Source organism: Magnolia sinica, chromosome 6 (assembly GCF_029962835.1).
Source record: "Magnolia sinica isolate HGM2019 chromosome 6, MsV1, whole genome shotgun sequence".
Classification (NCBI taxonomy): Eukaryota; Viridiplantae; Streptophyta; class Magnoliopsida; order Magnoliales; family Magnoliaceae; genus Magnolia; species Magnolia sinica.
Genome location: NC_080578.1, coordinates 95,355,690 through 95,381,311, shown reverse-complemented (window position 1 = coordinate 95,381,311; position 25,622 = coordinate 95,355,690). Strand labels below are relative to the sequence as shown.

At 39.1% G+C, this 25,622-nt stretch overlaps 1 protein-coding gene across 6 annotated transcripts; it reads right to left on the bottom strand.

Annotated features, from left to right (window-relative positions):
* Positions 1-472: 472 nt before the first annotated feature.
* LOC131249149 (COPII coat assembly protein SEC16-like) lies at positions 473-20,110 on the bottom strand. Of its 6 annotated transcripts, none has more exons than XM_058249726.1 (12): positions 19,963-20,108; positions 16,391-16,628; positions 15,393-15,499; positions 10,345-10,453; positions 10,176-10,215; positions 8,147-8,236; positions 7,604-7,703; positions 6,918-7,057; positions 6,293-6,395; positions 3,657-3,899; positions 2,410-3,578; positions 473-979 (listed from the first exon to the last, which is right to left on the bottom strand). In XM_058249726.1, exons 2-12 carry the CDS (start codon positions 16,527-16,529, stop codon positions 685-687), a joined length of 2,535 nt encoding a protein of 844 aa, XP_058105709.1. In that variant the 5' UTR covers positions 16,530-16,628; positions 19,963-20,108; the 3' UTR covers positions 473-684. The 6 variants fall into 6 exon arrangements, with proteins under 6 accessions (XP_058105709.1, XP_058105711.1, XP_058105710.1 ...); XM_058249728.1 differs by having other exon boundaries at positions 19,957-20,080; XM_058249727.1 differs by lacking the exon at positions 19,963-20,108 and adding an exon at positions 16,946-17,659.
* Positions 20,111-25,622: the final 5,512 nt, after the last annotated feature.

Sequence of the window (25,622 nt, the reverse complement as noted above, 5' to 3'; positions counted from 1 at the left end):
ACCAATGTGAATCTGAAGCAGTTGGCAACTACCATCTATAAGCCTATTACAACACTCCCATCTTCATCATCTGTATTATCAGTCCCCAACATCTGAATGTAAATCCAATTGCCTGTCTCTGAATTAGATCCTCTCAGATTTTACTAATTCATCAGATCAGTGTTTCACCAGCCTCTGTCGGCTCTCAAGTTACACATCCATCGCCATTGATTGCAAGCTGAAGGTGTTTGGCACCAACATGTCTTCTATCACCTCAAGTTTTCTATCATCGCCATCATATTCTCAGAATTTTACCATTAACCATTTGTGGCATATGAAATTACCATCATTTACATTGCTGCTCTAACTTCATCGCTGTGGAATCTGCTTTTAGTTTTAAATAAATTTCTAAACACCTTTCAAACTCGAGCCATTCCTTTAGAGCACCTCGAGTTTGAGAAGGAATAGGTATTAACATGAATACAACCATATATTGTGATGTAATTGTAAAATATCTTTGAATTTATCTATTAAGATGCAGAATCTTGTATATATTTGTAATTCTCTCAATCTTCTATCTATTTGTGATTCTCTTGTTACAACACATTCAAGCTTTCCACAATGTAATTCCTCTAAGTTTACAATAAGTAATGGATTCTTTGCTTCTTGTTCTTCTTTGCTTTCCACAGTGTAGTCCCTCTAAGTTTACAACAAGCAACAGATTCGTCGCTTCTTATTCTTCTTTTGCTTATGTTTCTCACCAATGCCATTAAGACTACTCTCGTGGGCCCCATTGCCCCTGATTTCCACTATTTTGTGGACCCCATTTATCCTCTGCGGCATTGGTGCAACTAACATGCTAGTATTGGTCACGCCGTTGTGGGAAGAGCTTAAGACTTCCTCTTGAATTTTGTCTGAAATTGTATGATTTGAATTCAGTGAGGCCAATTCTTTTTGGGAGTTGTCTGCTTCACTTGAGGGAAGATCCGTATCAGCGCCCCTGTAAGCATAGGCACAAACAAATAAGGGAAACGGATTCAGAAATGTCACATGTCTATAGCTAAGTGCACCCATGTAACATAAGCGAATGAGGATAATGGATAAAGAGGAAGAATGATATGATTCTTCAGCCTCGCATGGGCCAAGTGGGGGCCATGGCATGTAGGCCATTGATCCAAAGGGTCAAGATGTAGATAGAGTCGATAAACCTTGCCCCAAGGACCTGGCCGATCAGAAGCTCGCAGTTGCACCATTTTTGTTCTTTTCCGGTTAAATGTGGATGAATTTATTTCCTTCCTAGCCATCTGTTTGCAGGACGAATTTTGAACAATCCATTGACAGGCCCATCCAACCAATATCTGGATAACCAATCCATGGGTCCCCACTTGTACAAACCCCAAGGCTCAAGGATATTGTACACATTCCATCTTGAGGTTCATACAATTCCAGGAAGTGAAAAAAAAAAAAATTAATAGAGAGAGAGGCTATGATACACTGTGCTTTGTTTTTTTGAAAGATGACGATTATATTAAAGAAAAAGATTACAGCTACAAGAGGTCCGCTGAGATAGCAGACCGAATTAAACTCCTAGGAAAATGAACTCGCTATCCTTCAGGGCGTCAACATGAGTGGCCCATTCAATCAAAACTCTCTTAGCCTTCGACAAGACGAATTCAGCGGAATTAACAGTGTCCTAAAGCACCTGTTATTCCGTTCTTCCCATACTGACCACTATACCGCAAGGATAGCCAACCTCCAGATCTTCATATGATACACTGTGCTGTACCGCAAGGATACCTGTTATTCTGTTCTTCCCATACTGACCACCATACCACAAGGATAGCCAACCACCAGAACTTCCCTATGATACACTGTGCTTCACACATGTTGACATGGCAATTAATAAATTATTATTATTTTTTATTTTTTATTTTTTTTTGGGTGGGGGGGAGGGGGGGTTGTTAGGTGTACATACATATATACATGTTTGATCCTTTCAATTTTGAGCCACAGCCCAAAAAGAGGCCCCACAATCCTGAAGGTCCATATTTCCGTACATGTATACCACCCATACAAGTTGATGAGTCACCACTATATTGAATTGGTGGTGAACTACCACTAGAGTCTAGTTTCCCAATGCCATGTCGGCCAAGGTATGCAAGAACTGTTACATACCACAAAAGGCCAATATATGGTTTTTTTTTTAAAGCGCTGTAATGAGCATTACGGCCCATATCATAATGGTAATGATGGTGTCCATTACGACCACCATTACCATTATGGAATACCATGATGTCGCCATGCCCAACCTTTCATTGGAGAAGAAGGGTATCGAAATTTCATTGCCATCATGTTAAGTGCTACCAAGAAAGTTTTGGTTTATTCTAGAAGAACTTCAGCACATTAAGAAATGTTTAGTACCAGCATTACCTGAAATTGTGAATTGTAGAATCATCATGAGTCTTGCCAGAAGGCTTATCCATGTCATCCATATTTGGTGCATCCCTTGCATCAAACCAGACCTGGGCCTCATCGGAAGAAGTCGAGCCAGACTTTCCAACCCTGTCCAAATTCACTATCTTCTGCTTGGTGGAAGAGGGCTCTATTCTGTAATCAACGTTCTGCCCACATCCCCGAGCAAGAGCAATGGCCTTGTCTAATATGCTCAAAGCTTGCTCAACCTCAGGACTAATAAAATAACCCTCTTTGCTGACATGGCGCTGTTCGGCCATTTCATTCTTTGAAGAGTGACGCATAAGTTGGTCCACCTCCAAATGGTCAGCCTGTTTGGTCTCATCCTCAATTTCATGATACTGTTTGCCAATTTCATTCGGATCCACCTCCAAATGGTCAACCAGTTCGGTCTCATCCTCAATTTCATGATGCTGTTTGGCAATTTCATTCATTGAAGAGTGACGCGTAAGCTGGTCCACCTCCAAATGGTCAACCTGTTCGGTCTCATCCTCAATTTCATGATGCTGTTTGGGAATTTCATTCATTGAGGATTGATGCATAAGCAGGTCCACCTCCAAATGGTCAACCTGTTCGGTCTCATCCTCAATTTCATGATGCTGTTTGGCAATTTCATTCATTGAAGAGTGACACATAAGCTGGTCCACCTCCAAATGGTCAACCTGTTCGGTCTCATCCTCAGTTTCATGATGCTGCTTGGGAATTTCATTAATTGAGGATTGATGCATAAGCAGATCCACCTTTAAATGGTCAACCTGTTCGGTCTCATCCTCAATTTCATGATGCTGTTTGCTAATTTCATTCGTTGAAGAGTGACACATAAGCTGGTCCACCTCCAAATGGTCAACCTGTTCAGTCTCATCCTCAATTTCATGATGCTGTTTGGGAATTTCATTCATTGAGGATTGATGCATAAGCAGGTCCACCTCCAAATGGTCAACCTGTTCGGTCTGATCCTCAATTTCATGATGCTGTTTGCTAATTTCATTCGTTGAAGAGTGACACATAAGCTGGTCCACCTCCAAATGGTCAACCTGTTCAGTCTCATCCTCAATTTCATGATGCTGTTTGGGAATTTCATTCATTGAGGATTGATGCATAAGCTGGTCCACCTCCAAATGGTCAACCTGTTCGGTCTCATCCTCAATTTCAGGATGTTGTTTGGCAATTTCATTCGTTGAAGATTGATGCATACGCTGGTCAACCTGTTCGGTCTCATCCTCAATTTCACTGACCATTGTTGGTTTTATATCTACTGATGTATCTGCATGTCCCGTTTCAACCACCTGTTCTTCGGTGAGGACACTGGTAGAATTTTCATAATCGAGAACTTTCGCATCCTTCCCTTTATTGTGGGATTTTAGATTTTCTCGAATTCGAATAAACATTGCTTTCTCCTCCAAGGCCTTTCTGAAATCATCATCACCCTGTGCCACAGAGGCAACTGCCTGGAAAGAGAGAGTCCATCAATGTGGTTTCTACTGTAAATAGAAATAGACGAGACTACAAAGCAAATTTCCATGGCAATAACTTAACTAGTTGTACTGTGGAAAGGACCATAATTCTGTTAGAACCTTGACACTATATGCCATCTGTATAGCTGTCCACTTGTGGGGCCTTTCTATTTGCTTAACTGCTTTGAGAACTTCTATGTTAATCTCTTTGGATTCGACATATTTTTTCTTTCGCTTTATGTGAAGGAGTTTGCTAAGACCACACGTGTGGAGCCCTGGCCTTCTATAATCAAGCACACATGCCAATGTAGAACATATGTGTGGTATCCAAGCTTTCCTTCAGGAAGGCCACACCGTTTAGATCTTCTTGCATAAAAATCAGGCATTTTCACTGCTCAGGTAGGACAGAATGTCCAAAATTAACGGATGGCTAATTGCTTTTGTATATTGTCGCTCACCTGAGGAGCAACACAGCCCGACTTTTAGGCCAGGAAATCTAAACACTGTGGCCTCTCCTGAAGGGAAGCTCGGATCTGACACGTTCCACATTGGCATGTGTGCTTGTGTCGATGAGGAGGACTCCACACGTGTGGGCTTAGCAAACCTCAACGGTAAAAATCCATTCAAGTGATATGCCTGACATGCTACGCATAAATGGGCAGATAAAATATAAGTACATTCATGTCTGACATGTTTGAAAAGGAGTACTCCAGTGTCAGGATTGATGAGGTTGTCCAGAAACTACCTAAATTACAGTTTCGCGGAGGGAATCGCATCCACCCCAAACTACCATGGATAACTTGCTGTCCAACTAAAAGTCACCTGCATGAAGATTTAGGGCCTGTCCAGGAACGATGAAAATTTGGAAAAGAAATCAATGAACATGGACATCTACTTTTCCCCTGTTTGAGAGGGAAAAAACACCAGTATGCAAATGGTTTTCATTTCCAAGATTTCACTCAAAAAATGCGGATATCAATTTCTTTCAAAAAAAAACTGTTAAATGCAGATTTTAAAGGTTAAGAGGCAGCTCTCTCCATTTGAGCATTGACAAGTTTTTAAGTTTCCATATAAAACTATACTCCAAACCAAGTAATGTAATTACTATTGGACTTCGCAGTTCTCCATTTTCTAAGGATTCCATAGGGGTTTTCTGCACCTACACCCCCAACAAGCAAAAACACCCAAGCATACTCTAATGTCATTTCTTTACATAGTACTATAAAATAAAGGAATGGTTCCTTAAAATTTCAAGATATCACCTAACTATATTATACATTTACTGGAACAAGAAGCAACAGATGTAGTGATGCATAAAACAGATGTAATGAATACAAGCAGAGAAGAAAATCAAGAGCACCCAGGGCATTTGCTTTCATTATTTAGATGGATTTCACCCATCCTAGACACCCACCTACACACACCCCCAATGTGCAGATATGGCACAAACAAGCCATTCAAGAGGTGAGCCCCAATGTTTTAGATAACCTGGCACAAAATGAGGAGGGGACACTCGTCAAGTGAACTACACATGTAGGGAATAAAAAAATGGATGATTAAAATACCCCTCCAATGGTCCAAGTTAAATGTTCATGCACAGCCCACTCATTCATCAATGTCCCTGCATAACCGAGTGGACAGGCTGGTTCTAAATGGAGGGTGGTTGTTAAGCATTGTTTGGATGCAACACATTGATTTCCACGTCCGAATATATGGCTAGCTTGGTAGTCGGCAAGCAGAGAGGCATAAGAACTGGTAAATCACCATTAGGAACGGTCCAAATCCATGTGGTAGACACCAAACATGTGATCATTAAAAACAAGGCTAGAACAGAAGCGGAAGAGGAAGTTAAGGAGTGTATAGCTTAGAAGGGAAAGATGTTTTTCTTAGCGCATTGATCTGGTAATGGTTGGCAGTGGTTTCTTCCATATAAAGAACACGTGTGCAAATTCCGAGCTATTCATCTGCTTGGAACAAGCCTAATCTTCCGTCTCAAAAGGCAGGCTGTTTTACTCAATTGGGCCACAGCATACAAAGTAAACCAACAGTTAAAACAACTTTTCTGGCCATCCATTTCTATAGTATGCCGTGACCCACCTGAAGTGTGAAATCGCCTGATTTGGGGCTAGAAGATCTAAAAAGAGTAGTTCACCAGATTGAAAGCTCAGATCTCAAACGCATGCTCCACATTGACGTGCGTGCCTGTTTGTGGATGGGCAGGGCTCCCACATGCATGTGGACATAGCAAACCTCTAGAAAATGTTGTTAACTATAGCATCCCAACCTATTGAAATCCTTAGCAACCCATAAATGACAAAGAGGATACTAACCAAGCATTGAATGAAATGTGTAAAATGGTACATGTTTAGAGAAATGAAAAATCTAACCTTTTGATAAAGCTTAAAACCACTTCCTATGAGCTGCCTCGAGACGAAGTTTATAAATGTTGCAGGGATAAAATCGAGCTTGATATCAAAATTCGCTATTGTCCTGCATAATTAAAAAGTGAGTCCTTTGTCAGGCTTTGCATGGATTTTAAAGAAATGTTAAGGCAAGACCTTTGTTTAACATAGCCAATGACAAATTGTATAAGCAAAGAAGAGTACCAATACTTAGACATGATACCATCCTTGATATGCCTAGTATCCAAAGGTCGCAGTTCATACTGCTGTGACCCTTGGTTCAGTGATCCAAACCGTTGATCTAATGGCCCCACTGCAGTACATGGAACATTCCCCAATAATATCCCCAAAGGGACCACCTTAGACCTCAATCCATGGCATGTAAATAGACAGTTAAAGAAACTGAAATGCAGCAATGGTCCACATTCAACTGAAAAGAAGAGCCAAGGATTGGATGACTAGGCTCTGCCACTCTTGGAGATCTGTGGGTCACAGTCCATCCACGGTTTGACCTTCAGATCAACTGTGAAAATATGTGGTTGAGGCCGTTCAGCGCCTTGGCTTAGCAAAGGTCAAGGACTAACCTTTAAAAGGAAGTATGGTAACTTACCGAAAGTAGCTTTTGTTAGAGCTCACTTTCTGTAAAGCCATGGCTCCCACCATATCTATCCGTACTATATCCTTTGCTTCAGGGATCCCATCACTTGTGAACCCATGAGTGCGTACATCAATATGTTCTTTGTCAGAGACCTGGGACCAAAGTTTGGAAAGCACATTAACAAAGGGTGTGTTGTTTGGTTGCACCAAATATCATGATATTTCATGGTAAAAATTTCATGATATTTGGTGCAACCAAACACACCCTAAATGAACATAGAACCTAATAAACACCCTAAATGAACATAGAACCTAATAAGTAGTGATGGAAATGGGCCAGGCAAAGCGCAGGGGCACGTAAGCCCATTTATCTATCAGGACTCATTTTGGGCCACTATTTAACTAGGCCTGAAATTCAGGCATGGAACAACCTCTAACATGTGCAAATGAGCCTGAACAACCTTGGGCAGTGAATCAATAGAAACAGTTGTCGAACCTGGCCCTGTTTGTTTATTGATTGGCCCTGAAATTCAGGGCTATACCCTGCCCCACACACCTAAAAACCTGGCCCAAGCTTCGTTGAGGGCGGTTAGGATTGGAAACCAATGGGCCTGCCCGGCCATTACCAGCCCTTCTAAAATGAAGACAATCAATCAGAAGTGAAATGGAAAATTGCTCCACTAGAATATGCAATTATACCGTGTTGATAAGCACAATGATGAGATCGTCGTCGAAACAGTCAAGCTCAAAGAAGTGTACAATAGCCTCCCTTGCCGAGACCGGCCATGGCACCTTCACCCTTTCTTCCAAACAGTTAGTGAAAAAGTCAATAATTCATATGAAAGAAGCTCCAAATATTTACAAAGAACTTCATGAATTGAGAGGTTTGCTAAGCCCATATGCATCACTACATGTGATGCCATGTGCCAACCTGGCACGTCTATGAACACCTGGGTACGTGGCCTGGCACCAGACCAGTGCACTCATCAGGTGGCCCACAGGTGTATGTTGCACATGCACTGTTGACAATTTTTTACACAGTCCATTCATTCCATACATGTAAGGTCCACATGATGAGTTGACTGGCATGATTTTTGGTCCAGATCATCTAAACAGTAGGAGCCACCTGATTCATGACTCAAACGACCTATAAAAACATGTCAGATTGGCACATGACCGGCATGTAGCTGTGGGGGGTAAGCAGAACTCCAAAAATCTAATGCTAAATAACTGTTTGCTAACCTCACAAGAGAAATCTCTTCACCGATGCGGACCTGTTTCAAACATGTCAACTGTACAATCTTGAAAGGTGGAATCCTAAATTGTGGCCACCTGGAAAACAGAAAAAATAAATAAATAAATAAATAAAAATAAGAGACGGAGAGAGAAAGATAGTGATATATAAATCAGCAATCAAAACACCGCAACATTAGATATTAGAGAAGTGACTTCAGAACTCATGCCTCTCTTCTTGCATGCATTGTCAAATGGGAGACGTGCATAATGACATTAAATTTCAGATTTTAAAAAAAAAATAAAAATTAAATTAAATGTCTTAGCCATAAGAAACTGCAGTATTTGAGGAAGTCAGATTATATTCTTTTTCTTGATGACTGTAGAAGAGTCGTAGGCAACAGATCAGTGTTATCATTTACTACTTTCTTTTCTTCTTCTTTGGTTAAGACAAGGAAACAGACTCTCTCCCTCCCTAAAGCTTTTGAATAATATGCAGGATGCTCAACTGTTAATCTGAACTGTCCATTCTTTCATAAAACTAGAGACAAGCCGTGGTGCAAAAGTCACACAAAGCGAACGATCCCAAGCATCCGATCAATAGCATGGAAAATGGCCAGTCAAGATTGAGACAACAAACAAACTAGGTCTAATCATCATCTTACACCATCTATCCAATAGATCCCACTTTGTATTGCTTATGATTCCAAAGTAGCACTTTGGTTTGATGATTCTAACCATGCAATATGTGGCCAGTAAAAAACAGATGGTTGGACCAAATTTCCCTCTTTCACAGGGTTAAGATCACCCAATCGGCATGATTCTTGCACCATGGCTTGCTCCCAATCGTACCATTGAATGAACCATCCTGATTGATGATTGGGCATCCCACGCGCCATTCAAAAGCTTTGGGTCCCCTACTAATGTCCCCATGAAGGTAGGGTCATTAGCAAAACCCACGTGTATGTGTGTGTCTAAATCATTTCCCATATACATGTGTGTTTATGTGCACACACACATACATGCATATGGGAAATTATTCAATGCAAACGTTTTCACCAAAATTACAGTGAATATGTTTTCAATGAATCATTTGTGGGCCCCACCATGATGTTTGATGACATCCACTCCTACCATTAGATTTTCCGCCCCTTATTTGGACATGGGCCTAAAATCACACCGTCTTCTGAGTTAGGTAGGCCACACGATAAGGAAACAGTTGAGGAAGGATGCCCACCCATGATTTCACAGAGGGCCCATTGTGGTGCACGTATGCCATCCAACCAATTCACCTAAAGCATATGCCCCAGATGAAGGGATCCTATAGTCATCATGCCATTTCAACATTTCGATGGGCCCCATTGATGATTAAAGGTGGCATCCGCCCGCAAACTAATTTGCATTGGACTGATTTTTGGGTCCCTGACCAAGCAAACCAGGGGGCATCTGATTGATGGTTGGATGTCATCAACACTTCAGGGTGGGCCCCACACAATATTTACATCATAATTTCTTTGAAAAGTTTCCATTGTATCATTTCCCCATATGTATGCATGTGTGCGTATGTAATGCAATCAAGGCCTAAAACATGTATAAAGATTTTTTATGGGCTTCGAAATAATAATATTGAACATATTTTACTATTTATGCATTCTTTTGGCTTTGAACGTTCTCTCAAATGGTACAGCTGGTTTTGAACCATCCTTCAGGCATGATTCCACTTCTAAATTCAGTACTAAGTGCTGCATTTTTCTCTCTCACTATTTGATTACATCAAAGCAACCAATCAGGTATTTTCCTCTCATTGAATATTCTAGGGTGAGTAACAGAGACATATAAAGCGGGAAAGAACCCATTGAATCTAGGATAGACATAATTCTGAAACTCCTCGTGGTGCATGAGTAAGAACAAAAATTCGACATGCGAATAGATGTAAATCTCAAGTCCCCAAGATGTTAAGTGTTGCTAAAAGATGAGGAAGCCGCAGAATACATGTAGCAAGAACGATGCTATCGATATATGTGAAAACAGTCCTCACCATTTGTTAAAAAGTGTCGACTCCCATGAGACACACAAACCTGCAATAAGATTGAATTTATCTTAAATAGATTGTTCAAGCCTCAAAATCTAAAAGTTCTAGTAGCAGTATGTTAGTCCTATACTCAACATTTTTCGATGAAATCTCAATCCCAATTATTTTAACTTACAGACATCAATAGGTCCATCGACATAGCCTTCAACCAGTAGTGTATGAAATGGAGAGCCTTCAGGCCCTTCCCGGTACATAACACGGAGCTGATCACTATCCTGTTTTAACTGGAAATAGGAAACAAGAGATAGATATATTGCTGTGTCAATCTCATTACAACAAAGAAGTTATAAAATTGCAGGCAACCAAGCCCAAAAAAGAGATTTGGTAAATGCATTAGAACATGAATATTTCAATCTCGAAATTCAGGTCATGCATCAAAAATGGGAAAACTACAGGCATATATGATATACCTATATTCTATCATCAACATCTGTATTGCATTGACATGGATATAGAATCCAACACCATTACGGAATATGGGGAAAAAACCAAAAATATAGAATTCATGGATTCGGCACTACTAATCATGTTTTTGAACCTAGACCATCGTGACCCATTTTCTTGGGAAGTGTGGTCCAACACATCAAACCATAATGAGTTATATACTGTTGGTGTAGTGGTTAGAACATTTTATTTTCAAGTAGAAAGTATAAGTTCAAACTTTGAGTCGTTTAGTTGCATCTATACATACATAAAGCTAACAGCTTTTGGACATTTTTGTCCCTGCAATTAGTTTCATTGGGCAGAACTTTGAATATCAAAGGACTAGGAAGACATTTTAAATGGTCAGGGGTATTTTGGGAACTGGAATGTGACTGGTTTCCTCCGTACACCCGCAAAAAAGCCTTCAAACGGCTTAGATTTTAGCTGCAACCAGGTGTTTTGTCTTTTCAATTCCTTCATGCAAGTACCCTGCAAAAGGCCTTCAAATGGCTTAGACTTTAGCTGCAACCAGGGGTTTTGTCCTTTCAATTCCTTCATGTAAGTACCCCGCTGGAACTTCTTTCTTTGCATGCAGCCTGCATGGAGCCTAGTAGTAGGGAGACCATGCAACAAAGGCTCTGTGCGGCCCACTATGATGACTACGTGAAATCCGTATATCTATTGCACTGGCTCACATTAAGATGTCAACCCAAAAACAAGGCAAATCCAGAGCTCGAGTAGGCCACGACATAGGAAAACATCCAGATGGGTCACCCACCATTGAGACCATGAGCACCCATATCTCTTTCTCTCTCTATGCATACCTACAATTTCTCCCGTTTTTTCTCCCCCTTTCCAATTTTTCCCACGTTCACTCTCCCATCCTCTCTAAACACGTGTTTGATGGGGACATCACGCGCACAGGCACGCCCCCCACCCTACGCACGTACTCAAGGAGGAGGAAGGCCTTACTATCGATCTGGATCGATGATGACATCTATGGAGGACTTCTTAGTTAGGGAGTTGGGCTATAGATCATTGGAGTGGACCCAATCATCATGTGGATCCCGCCATTGGATCTCATGATCATGGCCCACTACCTTAGATGATCTAGGACTTTAAGTTTTGGTTATTATCGTTATTAGAAACATCATGAACGGTTTTGATTGCGTTGATTAGTTGTTATTTTTGTTACTTCGTCTCTAAGTATTGGTGTGTGCACATGGCGCGGCTTTTGGGGTTTAGGGTTTTCTTATAAATAGGCAACCTCATGTAGGCTTTTTTTCATTGAAGTTTATGAATAAAATTCTATGTTTTCTTCTTCCTCTCTAGTTCTCTGAGTTGAATAATCTAATTGGGTGCGAAACCCTCCCTTCTTGAAGGGCTAACTACTGTGATGCGAAGCCACGACCATCATAAATCGTCCCCACCCCTACACCCCATATCCCTCATCTCCCACAGCCATTCCATCTTCAAATTTATCCTTTTTTGGCACTCAAGTTCTTTTCTATAGCAGATTTCCAGATTCTGGCCCACCAAGGGGCTGAAACTTCGGCGGAGCACCACACACTCACCATACAACGGATCAGCTTGAATTTAGCGTGAGAGATGACCTCTCCTGGCCGACCAGACCCTAACTGGACGTTTCCAATTTTGTGGGCCCCACACATGTGCGGACAAAGGTCCACGCACGTGTGTCTGCGCCGGGCCGCTTTCCGCATGCGCGGATTGTCTCAGGTTCTGGATTTTTCTATCTTCTCCTTTTTTCTTCTTAAATCTCAAACCCTAATCATAGATAATCCCAAATCCCAAGTTTTTTCCACTTTTGCAAACCCTAGACTTTCCCCGAATTGAAACGTGGTAAATCTCTTGAATTGGGGAGCAATCCCTTGCAAGGATAGATGAATCTTACACTCATTTGGGTATTGTTTGGTTTATAATTTTATTTGATCCAACCCTAACTTGTATAGGCTTGGACCCCCGTAGATTTCCCTTGTTGAATGTTTGATCGTATGTGGGACGTGGATTTTTGTGATAGGCTTGGACCTCCGTAAATTCCCCTTGTTGAATGTTTGATCGTATGTGGGACGTGGATTTTTGTGATTGTTTAGAAATTGTTATGATCTAAAGCTTGAAATCTTGCATATTATTTTTAATTTCATGTCCTGCATCAGTGTTGCACATGCCACTCCTAGTTTTCTTCAAAGAAAACATTTAACCACATAATTGACTGGGTTTATAGTAATCCAGCTCCATTTTGGCGGTCCATTCCAATCTTGGCCATCCAGTTCAGTCCAGGTTTTTAAATGCTGCTATGGATACTACTTCCAAGATCTTGTACAAGAGAATCAGGGGTGACATTTGTAACATCATTTGTACTCTTCCTTTTGGAACCATGCTGCTATATATCCCTGCCTCTGTCATGCATGCATTGCCACCGATTCCATTTTCGAATTACATGTCAAAATGTTTTGACACTGATTCTTCTCAACCTCAGGTTCGATCAATCCATGTACATAGATCAACATCAAAAGCAAGCAGTTACACCAAATATTCCTGTGTATTTGTGATACCAAACCCCTTAATTGTGTTGACCAAATGCTGTTATTTTTTAAGCGGGACATGTTGCTCCATTGCACTTACATGTCTTTCAATGAAGTGTGGTGTTTTGAGCAGAGGTGGTTCACTACAAGATCATCCCAATATAGAGCAGCGTGGATACGAAAGCAATATTCTGGTTGGAGGAACCAATTTGTCAAAATGGTGGCTTCTAATTATCTGGAATGGTCTCGGATGAGATCTTGGGAGATGTGTGGTACAGGATGGTCCATCTTGATTTTGGAAAACTTCATGATGCAGTCCCGATGGGGTTGACGGCCACAAGCTTGGAACTGCAGCGAAGTGTGGGGAAAACACCAATGTAATGGTGTAGATAATCAGTCCACAAGGCCCTGCAAGAATCTCAGAAGCAGATAGACAAAGACCCACAAAAAACTGATAAAAATTAGCAAGATAATCAGAATTTGAAACCCTGCAGGCGGATCAAGCAATGGGTTGTCAAAGGTCATGAAAACAAGCAACTCATGAGCGACTCCATGGGATCAGACAGTTTTCGTTTGGCATAATTGTGGGAACACAGAGATGTAACTCACATTTGAGAAAGAGAATAAAAACCAATCTCCGCTCAAAGATAATCTCTTTACTGAAATAACCCTCTTTCACATATTATCTTCCTGTTTGTTCATGAGACTGAATGATGTAATTCACCTTCCCCCACATCCTGACCTTTCGAGGCACAAACCTCCCCCAGTTCATGAGTTTGAATTTGAACTTCTTTTCTAATCCCCTCAAAAGGAGGTCCCTTTGAATCTTCTTAAATCTCTTAACTACACTACAATAGCTAGACAAATGAATGGGTACAAAGTAAATAGGCAAATTTGCAAGAGTTAACTTTATCAGGGTTATGCGGCCAGCAAGAAATAGGAATTTTCTTTTCCACACCAAAAACTACCTTTCCACCACCACATCCCAAAGACGCTTTCCCAACTTGCTAACCCACAACAGGAGACGAAGATAGTTCAACAGGAGATTTTCACCTACAACCAAAGATATAGAAAAGATCTAATAAAGCACCCTCAAGCCTCATCCCCAAAATTTTGCTTTTCTGAATATTGAGCATTTTCCCCCACATGGCTTTGAAGAACCTAAAAGCTTTCTCGAATTTCCGCTTGCATCGCACTTGTTTCATAGAAGAGGATTGTTTCATCCACAAAATGCAAGTGAGAGACATGAAAATTTGCTTTTTTCTTTCACCCTAAAACCTTCAAGTAATCCTTCCTTGCTTGCTTACTCCAAAATCCTGCTTAAAACTTCAGCAACAATCACAAAGAGGAATGTAGATAATGGGTCCCCTTGCCTTAGACCCCTAGACACCCTTGAAGAACCCTCTTGGAAATCTCTTTACCAAGACAGAGTAGTGTGCCAAACTCACAATTTCATCATCCAATCTGTCCTTCTCAACATGTAATCTAAAAATTTCCAATCAACATTGTCATATGCCATTTCCATATCTAGGTTACATATAGTATCAGGTCTCCCTTCCATATATCCTGAATCGATATATTCATAAACCACCAAGGCTCCATCTAGAATCTGGACAAAGGCCCCTTGTGAAGTCAAAATGACACCTCCGAGCATTTCCCTAAGCCTCTTTGCGAGGGATTTCCCCAAGACTTTTTAGGGACATCCAATAAGGCTTGTAGGTTAGAAATCTTTGAGATTCTCCTCTCCTTCCTTTTACAAACCAACACAAATAAACGAGGCTCCTATTTATTTGGAAATTCTGCCCCTCACATAATATTTAAAAAATAAATAAATAAATGAGTTCTTTCATCTCCTAGAAAATGTGGAAAAACATGATTTGGAAGCATCTCTTCAATAGAGCAGTCTAGAAATTTCGTTTCCAAATATGCTCGGATAGTTCATTCATATTCATGAAGAAGGCATCCAAGGTATCACCCCATCCAGCAGTTCATGTGCATGACAATGTTGTGGCTGGTGACAATTTATAAAGAAAAGCAAAGTGTAAAAAAACATTCAGTGAAGTCAAGCACAAACAAGAGAATAAATACATAGTACAAAATGAAGAACTTCCCAGGCGAAATATAACTATGGCATAAAATAAAACTCAAGTATATGTATTACATAAATAGGATGTCATTTAGTGTCTAGAAAGCACACCTTCCAATCGCCGTGTGATGCTCCATGAGTCCCTGAAGCACTCCTTGACATCTCGAGAAAATTTGAAACTTGTGTGGTCCGTCTTCGGACGACATCTTCAATGTCTCCTACACAACAGGTCAGAAATTTATACAAAATTCACGCATCTACACATTAGAAAACAAAAGGGCATTTCCAACCACCTCTCTGCCCTTCGTAAAAAGAAAACACATTTCTTTAAACAAGAATATAGTAGTCATGATGCAATATGACATGAATAGTATCCCAATGCACCACTATATTAAAATGGTGCCCATGGTTCAATGATCTAGACTTTTGCCATGATGTGCTCCACCATGGAGGAGAGGCCTGAGAATCTTCCAGATTGGAAGTTCGTAACCGTTCAATTGGTGGCCAAACAAATAAACCATTAACAGAGAAATACAACAGTCTGGACTTCAAAAAGGCAGAAGGTTGGTGGATAATTTCCAACCTTGGGAATTTAGGGGTAATCCTCTACCAATGACACAACCTGTCACAGCAGTCTGGATAAACTCAACATGGGCCCCATTTGAGTGTGATGGATGCCTTAGGACACCATTCACTTCCTGATGCATCAGACAATATGACTCCTCTAATATCAATTTCAATTGGTCCATGGATAATCTAATGCAAAAAAAAAAAAAAAAACAAGAGTTTCCCTAAAGATACATCTCAGTCCAAATAAACTATAAAGCCCATAGTTATCAGGAAACATGTTTCCCTTGAAAGTATCAAAGCTTCTTGCTCCATGTTAACCACATTCATTTCATGCTTTGTGTAACCACTAGAGCAAATGTTGTGAAATAGGAATTTTGCATGCATCATTTCTCAATTGGGAATCCCCTGTCTTGCTGTTCGGAAACTAACCGAGCAATGATGTATGAATACTCAGTTATATGATGAAAGACAAATATCTTACATTAAAAATTGAAAATTCAAGAGAATAGAACCCACGAGGTCAATACTGTAAAACCAACCTTCAGTCTCACAGGAGGATGAACGTAGGAGTTGATTTCTGACAAGGCTCTTGATTGACTCCTCATTTGTAAGATTGGGCGATGCTAGAGTTTTATCCAGTCTATCTCGGAATTCCAAGATCTTCTGTTTTGTTTCCATTTTTACAACTCCAGGAGCACCAATGAGTACTTTTCCTCAACAGTTCATATTTTATATGGCAGCCACATGCCAAAACCGTGTAGTCACTTCAAATAGCTCCTGAATGTAACAAAAGAAATTTAACCCACTTAGTAAAAAACATGCCAATATCATTCCACATTTACATAGAAATTTAACAACAAAATGATAACTACAGCCATAAAATGCTATCTGGAGATTAATCTTTCCCCATTTTTTATTTTTTTAAAGAAACTCTCAAAATGTGCCAAAACCTTTCATGCAAGACTCAACAAACAACATCTTTCCTATTCATTTGTTCAAAAAGAAAAAAGAATAGTAAATCATGATAAATACACATAAACAACAAATATGGCCGAAAATGATGTCTATAAAAAATTTGAAAAAAAAAAAAAAACCTCTTTAGCTGGTCCCATTTGCCCTCCTAGCATTTAAAACCAAAACATCTCAAAATCCCCCACCACCTACATGTAAACTTAAAGAAATTATTCCACATTCATTGAAAGGACACACGTGCACAAAGACACACCTGTACATGCATACGTCACAAATATCTACACATACATTATCATCATCATCATCAATATCATCTAAACCTTATACCAACTAATTGGGGTTGGCTACATGAATACCTTTCCGCCATTCCATTCTATCAAGGGACATAATTTCAGTTTGACATAGGTCATCAAGTCTTTTCTTACTACCTCTACCCACGTGACTTTGGACCTTCCCCTTGCCCTTTTAGAGTTTGTACATACATGCATACCAAAAATCTGCCAAAAATATAACCACAGTAATAGAAGTAGCTCTAGAGAACGTCCTTTCTCAACTAAAGGCTTATCAAAATTCATCCCCGCAGGCAATTTTTTCTGGAAATACTGCCGTATTCAGGAGAAACTATCCAGGGCTAAATGGTAATGCCAACACTAGTACTAACCACTCAACATGGCACACATGTAAACAAACCAGATTGTTAATCTATTGCAACATGTCATGGATGGCCATACAATAAAAACCTCACGAGTCAAATGATCCTAGCCATCAGTCAGATGAATTTTATTCCATTGAATGTCAACTGTTGATTGGACTTTTTCTAGTGATCCATCTGTAATCCTTGAAACTCCTCAAATTCATGCTACAATCAATCTGACTGGTGTGACTTTTGGGATACACCCCATCCATGGTAGGGCCCAATAAATGAAAGGCTCAGATCTCATATGTTGGTACCATGAGAATTAAGTCTCCATAGGATTTTCCTGGACTGGTCCAGGCTCCCTCCATGCCAAGCCCAAAGCAGCTCCCCAACCAATCCTGGCATCACCTAATCAACTTTAAATGAGGAAGCAACATGGCTCCAAACAGTGGTCGTAAACAAGCAATGTATGTATGAAGAGATGGCCGATGGATTCCGCACTTCTGAGGCACATGAGACAAAAGTTGGGGAGGATCAAGGATCTTCTCTGGAGATTAATGACAGTTTGGATCCTCTTGCGGCCCACTAACCAAACGAATATCGCCACCCAAAGAAGAGCCCCATAAAACCAAAAATGAAACGGATGAGGACCCATGCGAGTGGAAGAATGAGAGCATAGAGCAATGAGCGATTGGACTGAAAAAATTCCGGACCGATTCCTGGACCAAATCATCAAGTCTTTTATGGATAAATTGGGAGTAACATTCATAAGGATGTGCAACATCTCAGCAAACTTGGCAATTTCGTTTTCCATTAAGTTCCTACGATACGGGGGAGACAACACTGCGTTCCTGCCAACTATCCAGAAGCGATTTGACACCAAGATGGAACGATCAGGAGCCAGGCGAGCAATTCTAGGGAAACAGTGGTAATTGACCATTAAAAACTTCTTGAGTGCCACAAAAAGTTTTGGATTGAGCTGATATTTGTTTTATCCCTTCATCCAGATTTGTGTGATCTTATCAACAGGTTGGATGCCAAGTAAATATTACGGAAACATCATAGTGGGCGCTGGGAAGTTTTTAATGGCGGGCATTCAATCATCACTGTTTCCTATGGTATGGTCCACCTGAGATTTGGATCTGCTTCATCTTTGGACTCATGCCCTACAATGAGCTGGAAAAATGAATGGACAGGGTGGATATATAATGCATTCATGCATCAAGGTGGGCCTCACGATTAGGGCAGCATGGTGTTGTATGAGGCAGGGGCCGCACCCAATCTTTCTGAGAACTCTATGTTTGTTTTGCAAACTGGAGCATCAATATATAGTGGTGCCATTCTGATGGATGGATTTGATCTCAGACCTATTATGCCATGCTGGCACACGCATAGCATGTGCAGGAGATTTATTGCACATGCACGGGGACTTAGCAAAGCTCAATAACACTAAAAATTTGTCAAAATTCCTCACTCCATATTCAAATTCTCACAGAAATTCAAACAATAAAAAATAAAATCACTACAAGCAAAAATGACAAATACCATCTTGATCATGCCCTTCTTATCAACTAGCATCCAACACTAACGTTCTTTTAAAATTCATCCACCCATATGAAAATTTCTCCACAAGTAATTCCAATGGTTTACATCCAAAAGGATACCACTCTACTTACAAGAAACAAATGTATATTAACAAAAATGGCCAGAAAATAGACAAATACACAAATTAAAAGGTCTCTAGAGACTTACCTTTTCACATCTTAGCATCTAAAACCAAAAAATTAATAATAGTAATGATAATGATAATGATAAAACTCAACCAATTTGTTGAAAAACTACTAAAAATCACAATAAATACAAAATTACCAAAAAAAAAACAAAAACAAAAACAAAAGATTAATAGAAACACCGACCACAAGCTTTCTATAGAACAAACTTTCTACATCTTAGCATCCAATAAAAAGAAAAAAGAAAAAACTCAAATTTCAACCACCAATTTAATAAAATACTAAAATCACCATATATAAAAATCTAACAAAAATCTAGCAAAAACAAAGTTATACAAACACCATTCACAAGCTCTCAAGAACACCTTTCTCATATCTTGACATCTAAAACTGAAATAAATAAATAAATAAATAAATAAATTCAAAATCAAAATCAAAATACATCTTCCAATCTATTCAAAAAATACTAAAAAACAAACCAGCATGTGTACAAATCAGACGACAAAATTAGCAAAAAGTTTATATAAATACCCTTTTCATAACTTAGCATCAGAACTCAAAACTCACCCACCTAAAAAAAAAAAAAATCACCATAAAATACAAATCTAACAGAAAATCCTAGCAAAACATGATAGAAACACTAATTACAAGCTCTTTAGAGAATACCCTTTAAATATCTTAGCATCTAGAGCCCAAATAAAAAATAAAAAATTACACCCACCCGTATACAGATTTTTCTACAATCGATTGAAAATAGGAAGAAAACATATACCTGAGAGAGAGAGAGAGAGGAGCAGGTGACCAGCTTTAAAATCTCCACCCAGATCCACCAGCTTTAAACCTTTAACGTCATAACAAGAAAAAGACTATAAAAATCAACGCGAACAACGTCGACAGAATAAATAAGTCGCGGCTTCGTTGGAGCACCGGATCCACGGAGACGATTCTTCGCTGCCAACGGACGCGGATTGCCTGCCACACCCTGTCACATGAAGTTACTGCGGTCAGAAGCTATGTGAGGCCCACCTTAATGTTTTTGAGAAATCCACGCCGTCCATCCGTTTTTCCATCTCATTTTAAGACATGAATGCAGCAATGTGGCAGATCGATAGCTCAAATGGGCCGCACAACGGAAAAAAGTGGACAGGTAAATGCTTACCCTTGATACTTCCCTGGGGTTCTTCGTGATGTTTATATGCCATCCAAACTATTCATTAGTTCATTCCTACTGAAGTGAACTGAAAAGGCAGAAATATTTGCCCGATCCAAAACTTCCGTGGCCCCACAAATGTCTCAACAGTGGATGTTCAATCCTTATTTTTTACTGTCATGAGGCCCAGTTGAGCTTTTGATCTACCTTATTTTTGGGCTCATGTACTGACATGATATGGAAAAATGGATGGACGGAATGGATTTCTCACACACATCTTGGTGGTCCCCAACTAGCTTCTGACCGAGGGACTTCCTGCGAGTGTTGAAACGAGGTATCCTTCACTCAGTCTACCACTTGAGCTAAAGACTTGGTTCTTGTAAAAATCATGATTTAGTAAGATACAATTAATATGGAAAGAATCCTCTAATCTGCATGATATTCTCATGGTGGCCCACTAAGCATTATCTGGATCTAATGAACGGCCTAGATCAATGTGTTGGACTATATTGGTGCCTCACCCACCTTGATGTATGTTCTGTATATCTACCTCTTCCATTAGTTTTTCCACATTATTTCTGTGCATGGTACCAAATTTTGAAGCAGCTATAAATCTCAAGTGTACCATGTTTATACTCAATTTTTTGTACATAGGGTGGACAAATGTTACAAAGTCATACATATGACTATGATACATTTGGTGAGACCATTTCTCACTATTCTTATAAAATGAGAGATATTTTTAAAGACATTTAGAGGTTTTGTAATGATCAAAAATGTTCCAAATATCTAAAGATCAGTCTGATATCCAAACTAATTAGACAGGACACGGATCCAAGTCAAGAGAGAGTGGATATCTACGAATTGAGTCCCTAGCCATATATCATTTGGAATTAAAAGAATGGGAGAGCTTGAACTGGTGGATCCAGTCCGACAATTTCCATAATTAAAAGGGAGTGAGACCATGCCAAGATGGGCAGTGCCGATTAGGTCATTCAAATGATTGACTTGATCAATTGAATGGGCGGACAAGATAGCCCCAATAGATCCCAAATCTAAATGCGGCAGAGTTTCGAATGATTAACAAGGGACTATCTACATAAAAGTGGAGATTTGAAAACCGGCAATTTCAGATTTATGGAGACCTTATTTGTAATACATACCGTAACCACAAAGGATCCCAGATGATTAAGGAAACCCAACAAAGGTTTTACTACCTTAATAACCTATAAAAGGAGCACAAGATAAGAAATTTGATGGCCACATGACACATAATCTATCTTCTTTTACATTTATCTTTACACTTATCTTAGCTTAGCATAGTTTAGTATTAACATAGATTGTTATGTCCAACACTAACGTTACAGTATTATAAGTTGGATTAAACATCCATAACTTTAAATTGTTGGATTCTGATTTACCAAGTTCTTACTTGGGTGATTATCTCTTTGGCCACGTCCGGTTGACCATTCACCTCGATCATCTATTCTTCCAAATGAATTGGGTATTTATTTCTCATTTTGTTTGTTTATTTAATTCATTTAATATTCTATTGATTGCAATAAGCTTCACTCAAATATTAATAAAATTGATATTATTTTAGTATTCTTTTATTCATTTGTTCATCTTATTCCTTTAACAAACATGTTAGTATAATCATCAGTGAAAGAATAAATTTTTGGAACAGTATGCTTAAGGGTTTAGATTAAAACTATAAAAGAGATTAGATCAAGTAATTGCATAGGCACGATGAACATAACTATCATCTATTGATTAAATTCTTACTTACAGATTATAGTAACAAGATTTATATTCAACTTGATAGATTATGATTTCTTCCTGAAGAGGTGCTAAAGTGCCTCTTCATGAAATCCATACCCATTCACAACAAATAATTGCTTTTTCATGAAAAGACATGACTCTTTGTCCTATGGCAATTATTTTTGTACCCATTCAGACTGGAGCAGTTATCCAACAGAAAAAACTGTATCCACATAAGTGATACATGACATAAGTGACACATGTACAATTATGTCACAATTACTCTTAATCAACAAAGGTCATAAAATTATCAGGATAAACCCTCGTTCAATTCCAATTGAACCATGGCCAAAAAAGTTTGAACCATATACCAAAAAGACTATCTTTTTGCTCCTTGCGACGATGCGAATTTGCGAAGTGCGCCTAATAAAGCGCCCAAGCAGCCCTACAGCCCACGCCACGCGCGGACAGTGCTTCGCACCGTCCTCGAGGAGATTTGAACCCTGGTTGCATAAGCAAAAACTCCTTCTCTTACCAATTGGCTATACACACTATTTATGGAAAGTTTAAATAATTAATATATTTATTTACTTTCTAAAAATAACTTTTATTTTTGAAATTTATTTATTTTTTTATTTTTAAAAACACAACATCTATTCTTACAAATGAATCAGGTATTTATCTCTCACTTTGTTTGTTTATTTAATTCATTTGATATTCTGTTGATTGCAGTAAGCTTCACTCAAATATTAATAAAATTGACATTATTTTAATATTCTTTTATTCATTTGTTCATCTTATTCCTTTAACAAACATGTTAGTATAATTATCAGTGAAAGAATAAATTTTTGGACATGGCAAAAATTTTCATCAGGAAGAACTAACCCATATCCTTTCTCAAATTGGCCGATTGCAGATTACAACTTATGGTTGGCTTGACAATTGAATTTTCGAATCTAAATAAACGCAAGGATCACAAGCATTCAATAAAACATTGAGTCACTCTAATATGCCCGCACTTCCCAATTGCACATGCAAACCAAATACAAGCTATTAATCGCACATGCGGCCTCCTGTTTAATTGAATTGCATAATCTACCACACCATGAAAAACAATATTTATAGAATACCCACAGTTAAAAACATGCTAGCCCACCGTAATTTTTATTTGCCATCAAACCGGTTGATAAAGTTAAACGTGTGTGAAGGAAAACATAAATATCACCTTTGTCCATAAATTTTTACAACCTTTTACATAAATATGAGCTTTATCTGAAAACTTTTATAACCTTTTATATAAATATCAGCTTTATCTGAAAACTTTTATAACCTTTTACATACATATCAGCTTTATGACTTTATCCAACAACTTTTATAACCTTTTACTGAATATCAGCTTTATCCAGCAACTTTTATAGCCTGAAAAGGGTTTTTAAGGTTTTTAAAAGTGAGCATTCAATCTTTACATTGTGGTCCACTTTAGACTTCAATTTATTTTATTTTTTGGGTCATCCTTTCAAGTGAGCTGAAAGATCTGATAGATGACACAGATATATAACACATACATCAAAGTGGGCCCCACGGTCAAGGCAACACCACTGATATATTACCCAAGTAACACCTAATCCTCTCCCCTACAATGTACCATTCTTCCAAAATATATATATCATGATCTTCACATTTTGATTTGGGTCCAACTGGTGTACGGTTAAAAAGATAGTACAATAAAAAAGAACTTCAAAATGGAATGTCCAGATGTGGGGGAGAGTGTTCCGTGTTTGAAAGCCCGCGGTGGAAACAAACAACAACCGACGGTGTAAAAATGGTAAACGGAATGGCAACTCCCCCTGCCACCTGGCTGGTGGTCGGTGCTCTGTGGGCCCCACCATGATGTATGTGTTTCATCGATGCCATCCATCTATTTTTCTAGAACATTTTATAACATGAGACTAAAACTGAGGTATATCCCAGTCTGAAGTGGACCACATTACAGGAAACAGTCTTAAATGAACTTCAACCATTAAAAACTTTTTGGGGGTCATAAAAGCTTTGGATCAAGCTTATCTTTGTTTTTTCCCTTCATCTGGGTTTGTATGACCTAATCAACAGATTGGATGTCAAATAAACAGTACAGTGGTCATTAGGAGGATTTTAATGGTGGATATCCAATCACTATTGTTTTCCTGTGGTGTGGTCCACCTGATATTTATATTCCCATAATTTTTGGTATCAAGCCCTAAAATTATCTGTAAAAATTGATGAACGGAATGGATGAATCACATACGTCATGGTGGGGGCCACAGGTCACCGACCATCAGCCACGGGGCTGATGGCAGGGGGAGTAGCCAATCCGTTCCCGTAAATGGGCCCCACTTAGAATATTTAATACGCGTGTACATTGTTCAAGATGCGCGTCCTGTATCGGAAGCTGATTGCGTCCTGCCTCCGTTGTACGGAACTCGGTTCAGGCAGAGGCTCTGTGGAGACCTTTGTGATGTATGGATTTTATCCAGGCCGTTCATTCAATTATCCAGATTATTCTAGGCATTGAGACCAAAAATAATCCAGATCCAAAGCTAAAGTGGACCACATAACTGGAATCACTAGTTTAATGACACCTATCGTTTAAATCTTTGTAGGGCCCACCCTGAGATTTATTTTCCATTCAACCTTTTCATAAGGTGACACAAACCTGGATGAAGGGAAAACACAAATTTCAGATTATCCAAAACTTCTGTGGCCCAAATAAGTTTTTAATGGTTTTTGTTCAATCCCTACTGTGTAGTTCACTTCAGCTTTTGATCTGGCTCATTTTTGGGCTCTTATCCTAAAATGATCTGTAAAAATGGAAGAACGGTGTGGATAAAACCCATACATCATTATGGGGCTCATATAGCCCTTGGCTGGACTGATTTGGTCCAGCTGGGCAGGACGCAATCGACTTGCTCGTGTATCATGTAGTTTGCCTTTACGGAATTGGTAGAGGTGACGTCGGTGGACTGCCGACGTTGAAAGGAACGGCAATCGACACGTACCAACTCACAACCACCGTTTAAAGACGGTTAGATGGAAAAGTTTATAAATTTATCCATATAACAACCTACCTTTAGGGTTGTACCGTTTTAAAATATTCAGATTAATACACTTATGTTTACAAATACAGAAAAATAGTCATCTTTTAGATGTTGACTTGAGTTATGTGAGAGAAAAAACATGGTTAAGATAAAAATAAATAAATAAATAAAATGATTTGAAAACTTTCCTTTAAGTTTACATAAAAGTAACAAAATATTTTGTTTCACCGGAGTGTGAGTTTAGTCCCACATTAGATAAGTAAGAAAAAAAATTTAAACTTATAAGAAAAAGATTTTACATGAGGCTTAAGCCTCTTGATACCGATTCCCTACTAGGGGTGGCTAACAGTGAAGTGTGAACTGGTAGTGGATGTACTAACAAGCTATCAAAAAATAAATAAATAAAGTTTCTTTTAAGGAACGTATGAATTTGGTTGTTGGGAGGCT

Coding starts and splice junctions, on each gene's coding strand:
- LOC131249149 (XM_058249726.1), bottom strand. CDS start 16,529: ATGGAAACAAAACAGAAGATCTTGGAATTCCGAGATAGACTGGATAAA. Junction 7,058..7,603: donor TCATTGTGCTTATCAACACG/GTATAATTGCAT, acceptor CTTTGGTCCCAG/GTCTCTGACAAAGAACATAT. Junction 3,900..6,292: donor GTTTTAAGCTTTATCAAAAG/GTTAGATTTTTC, acceptor CTCTCTTTCCAG/GCAGTTGCCTCTGTGGCACA.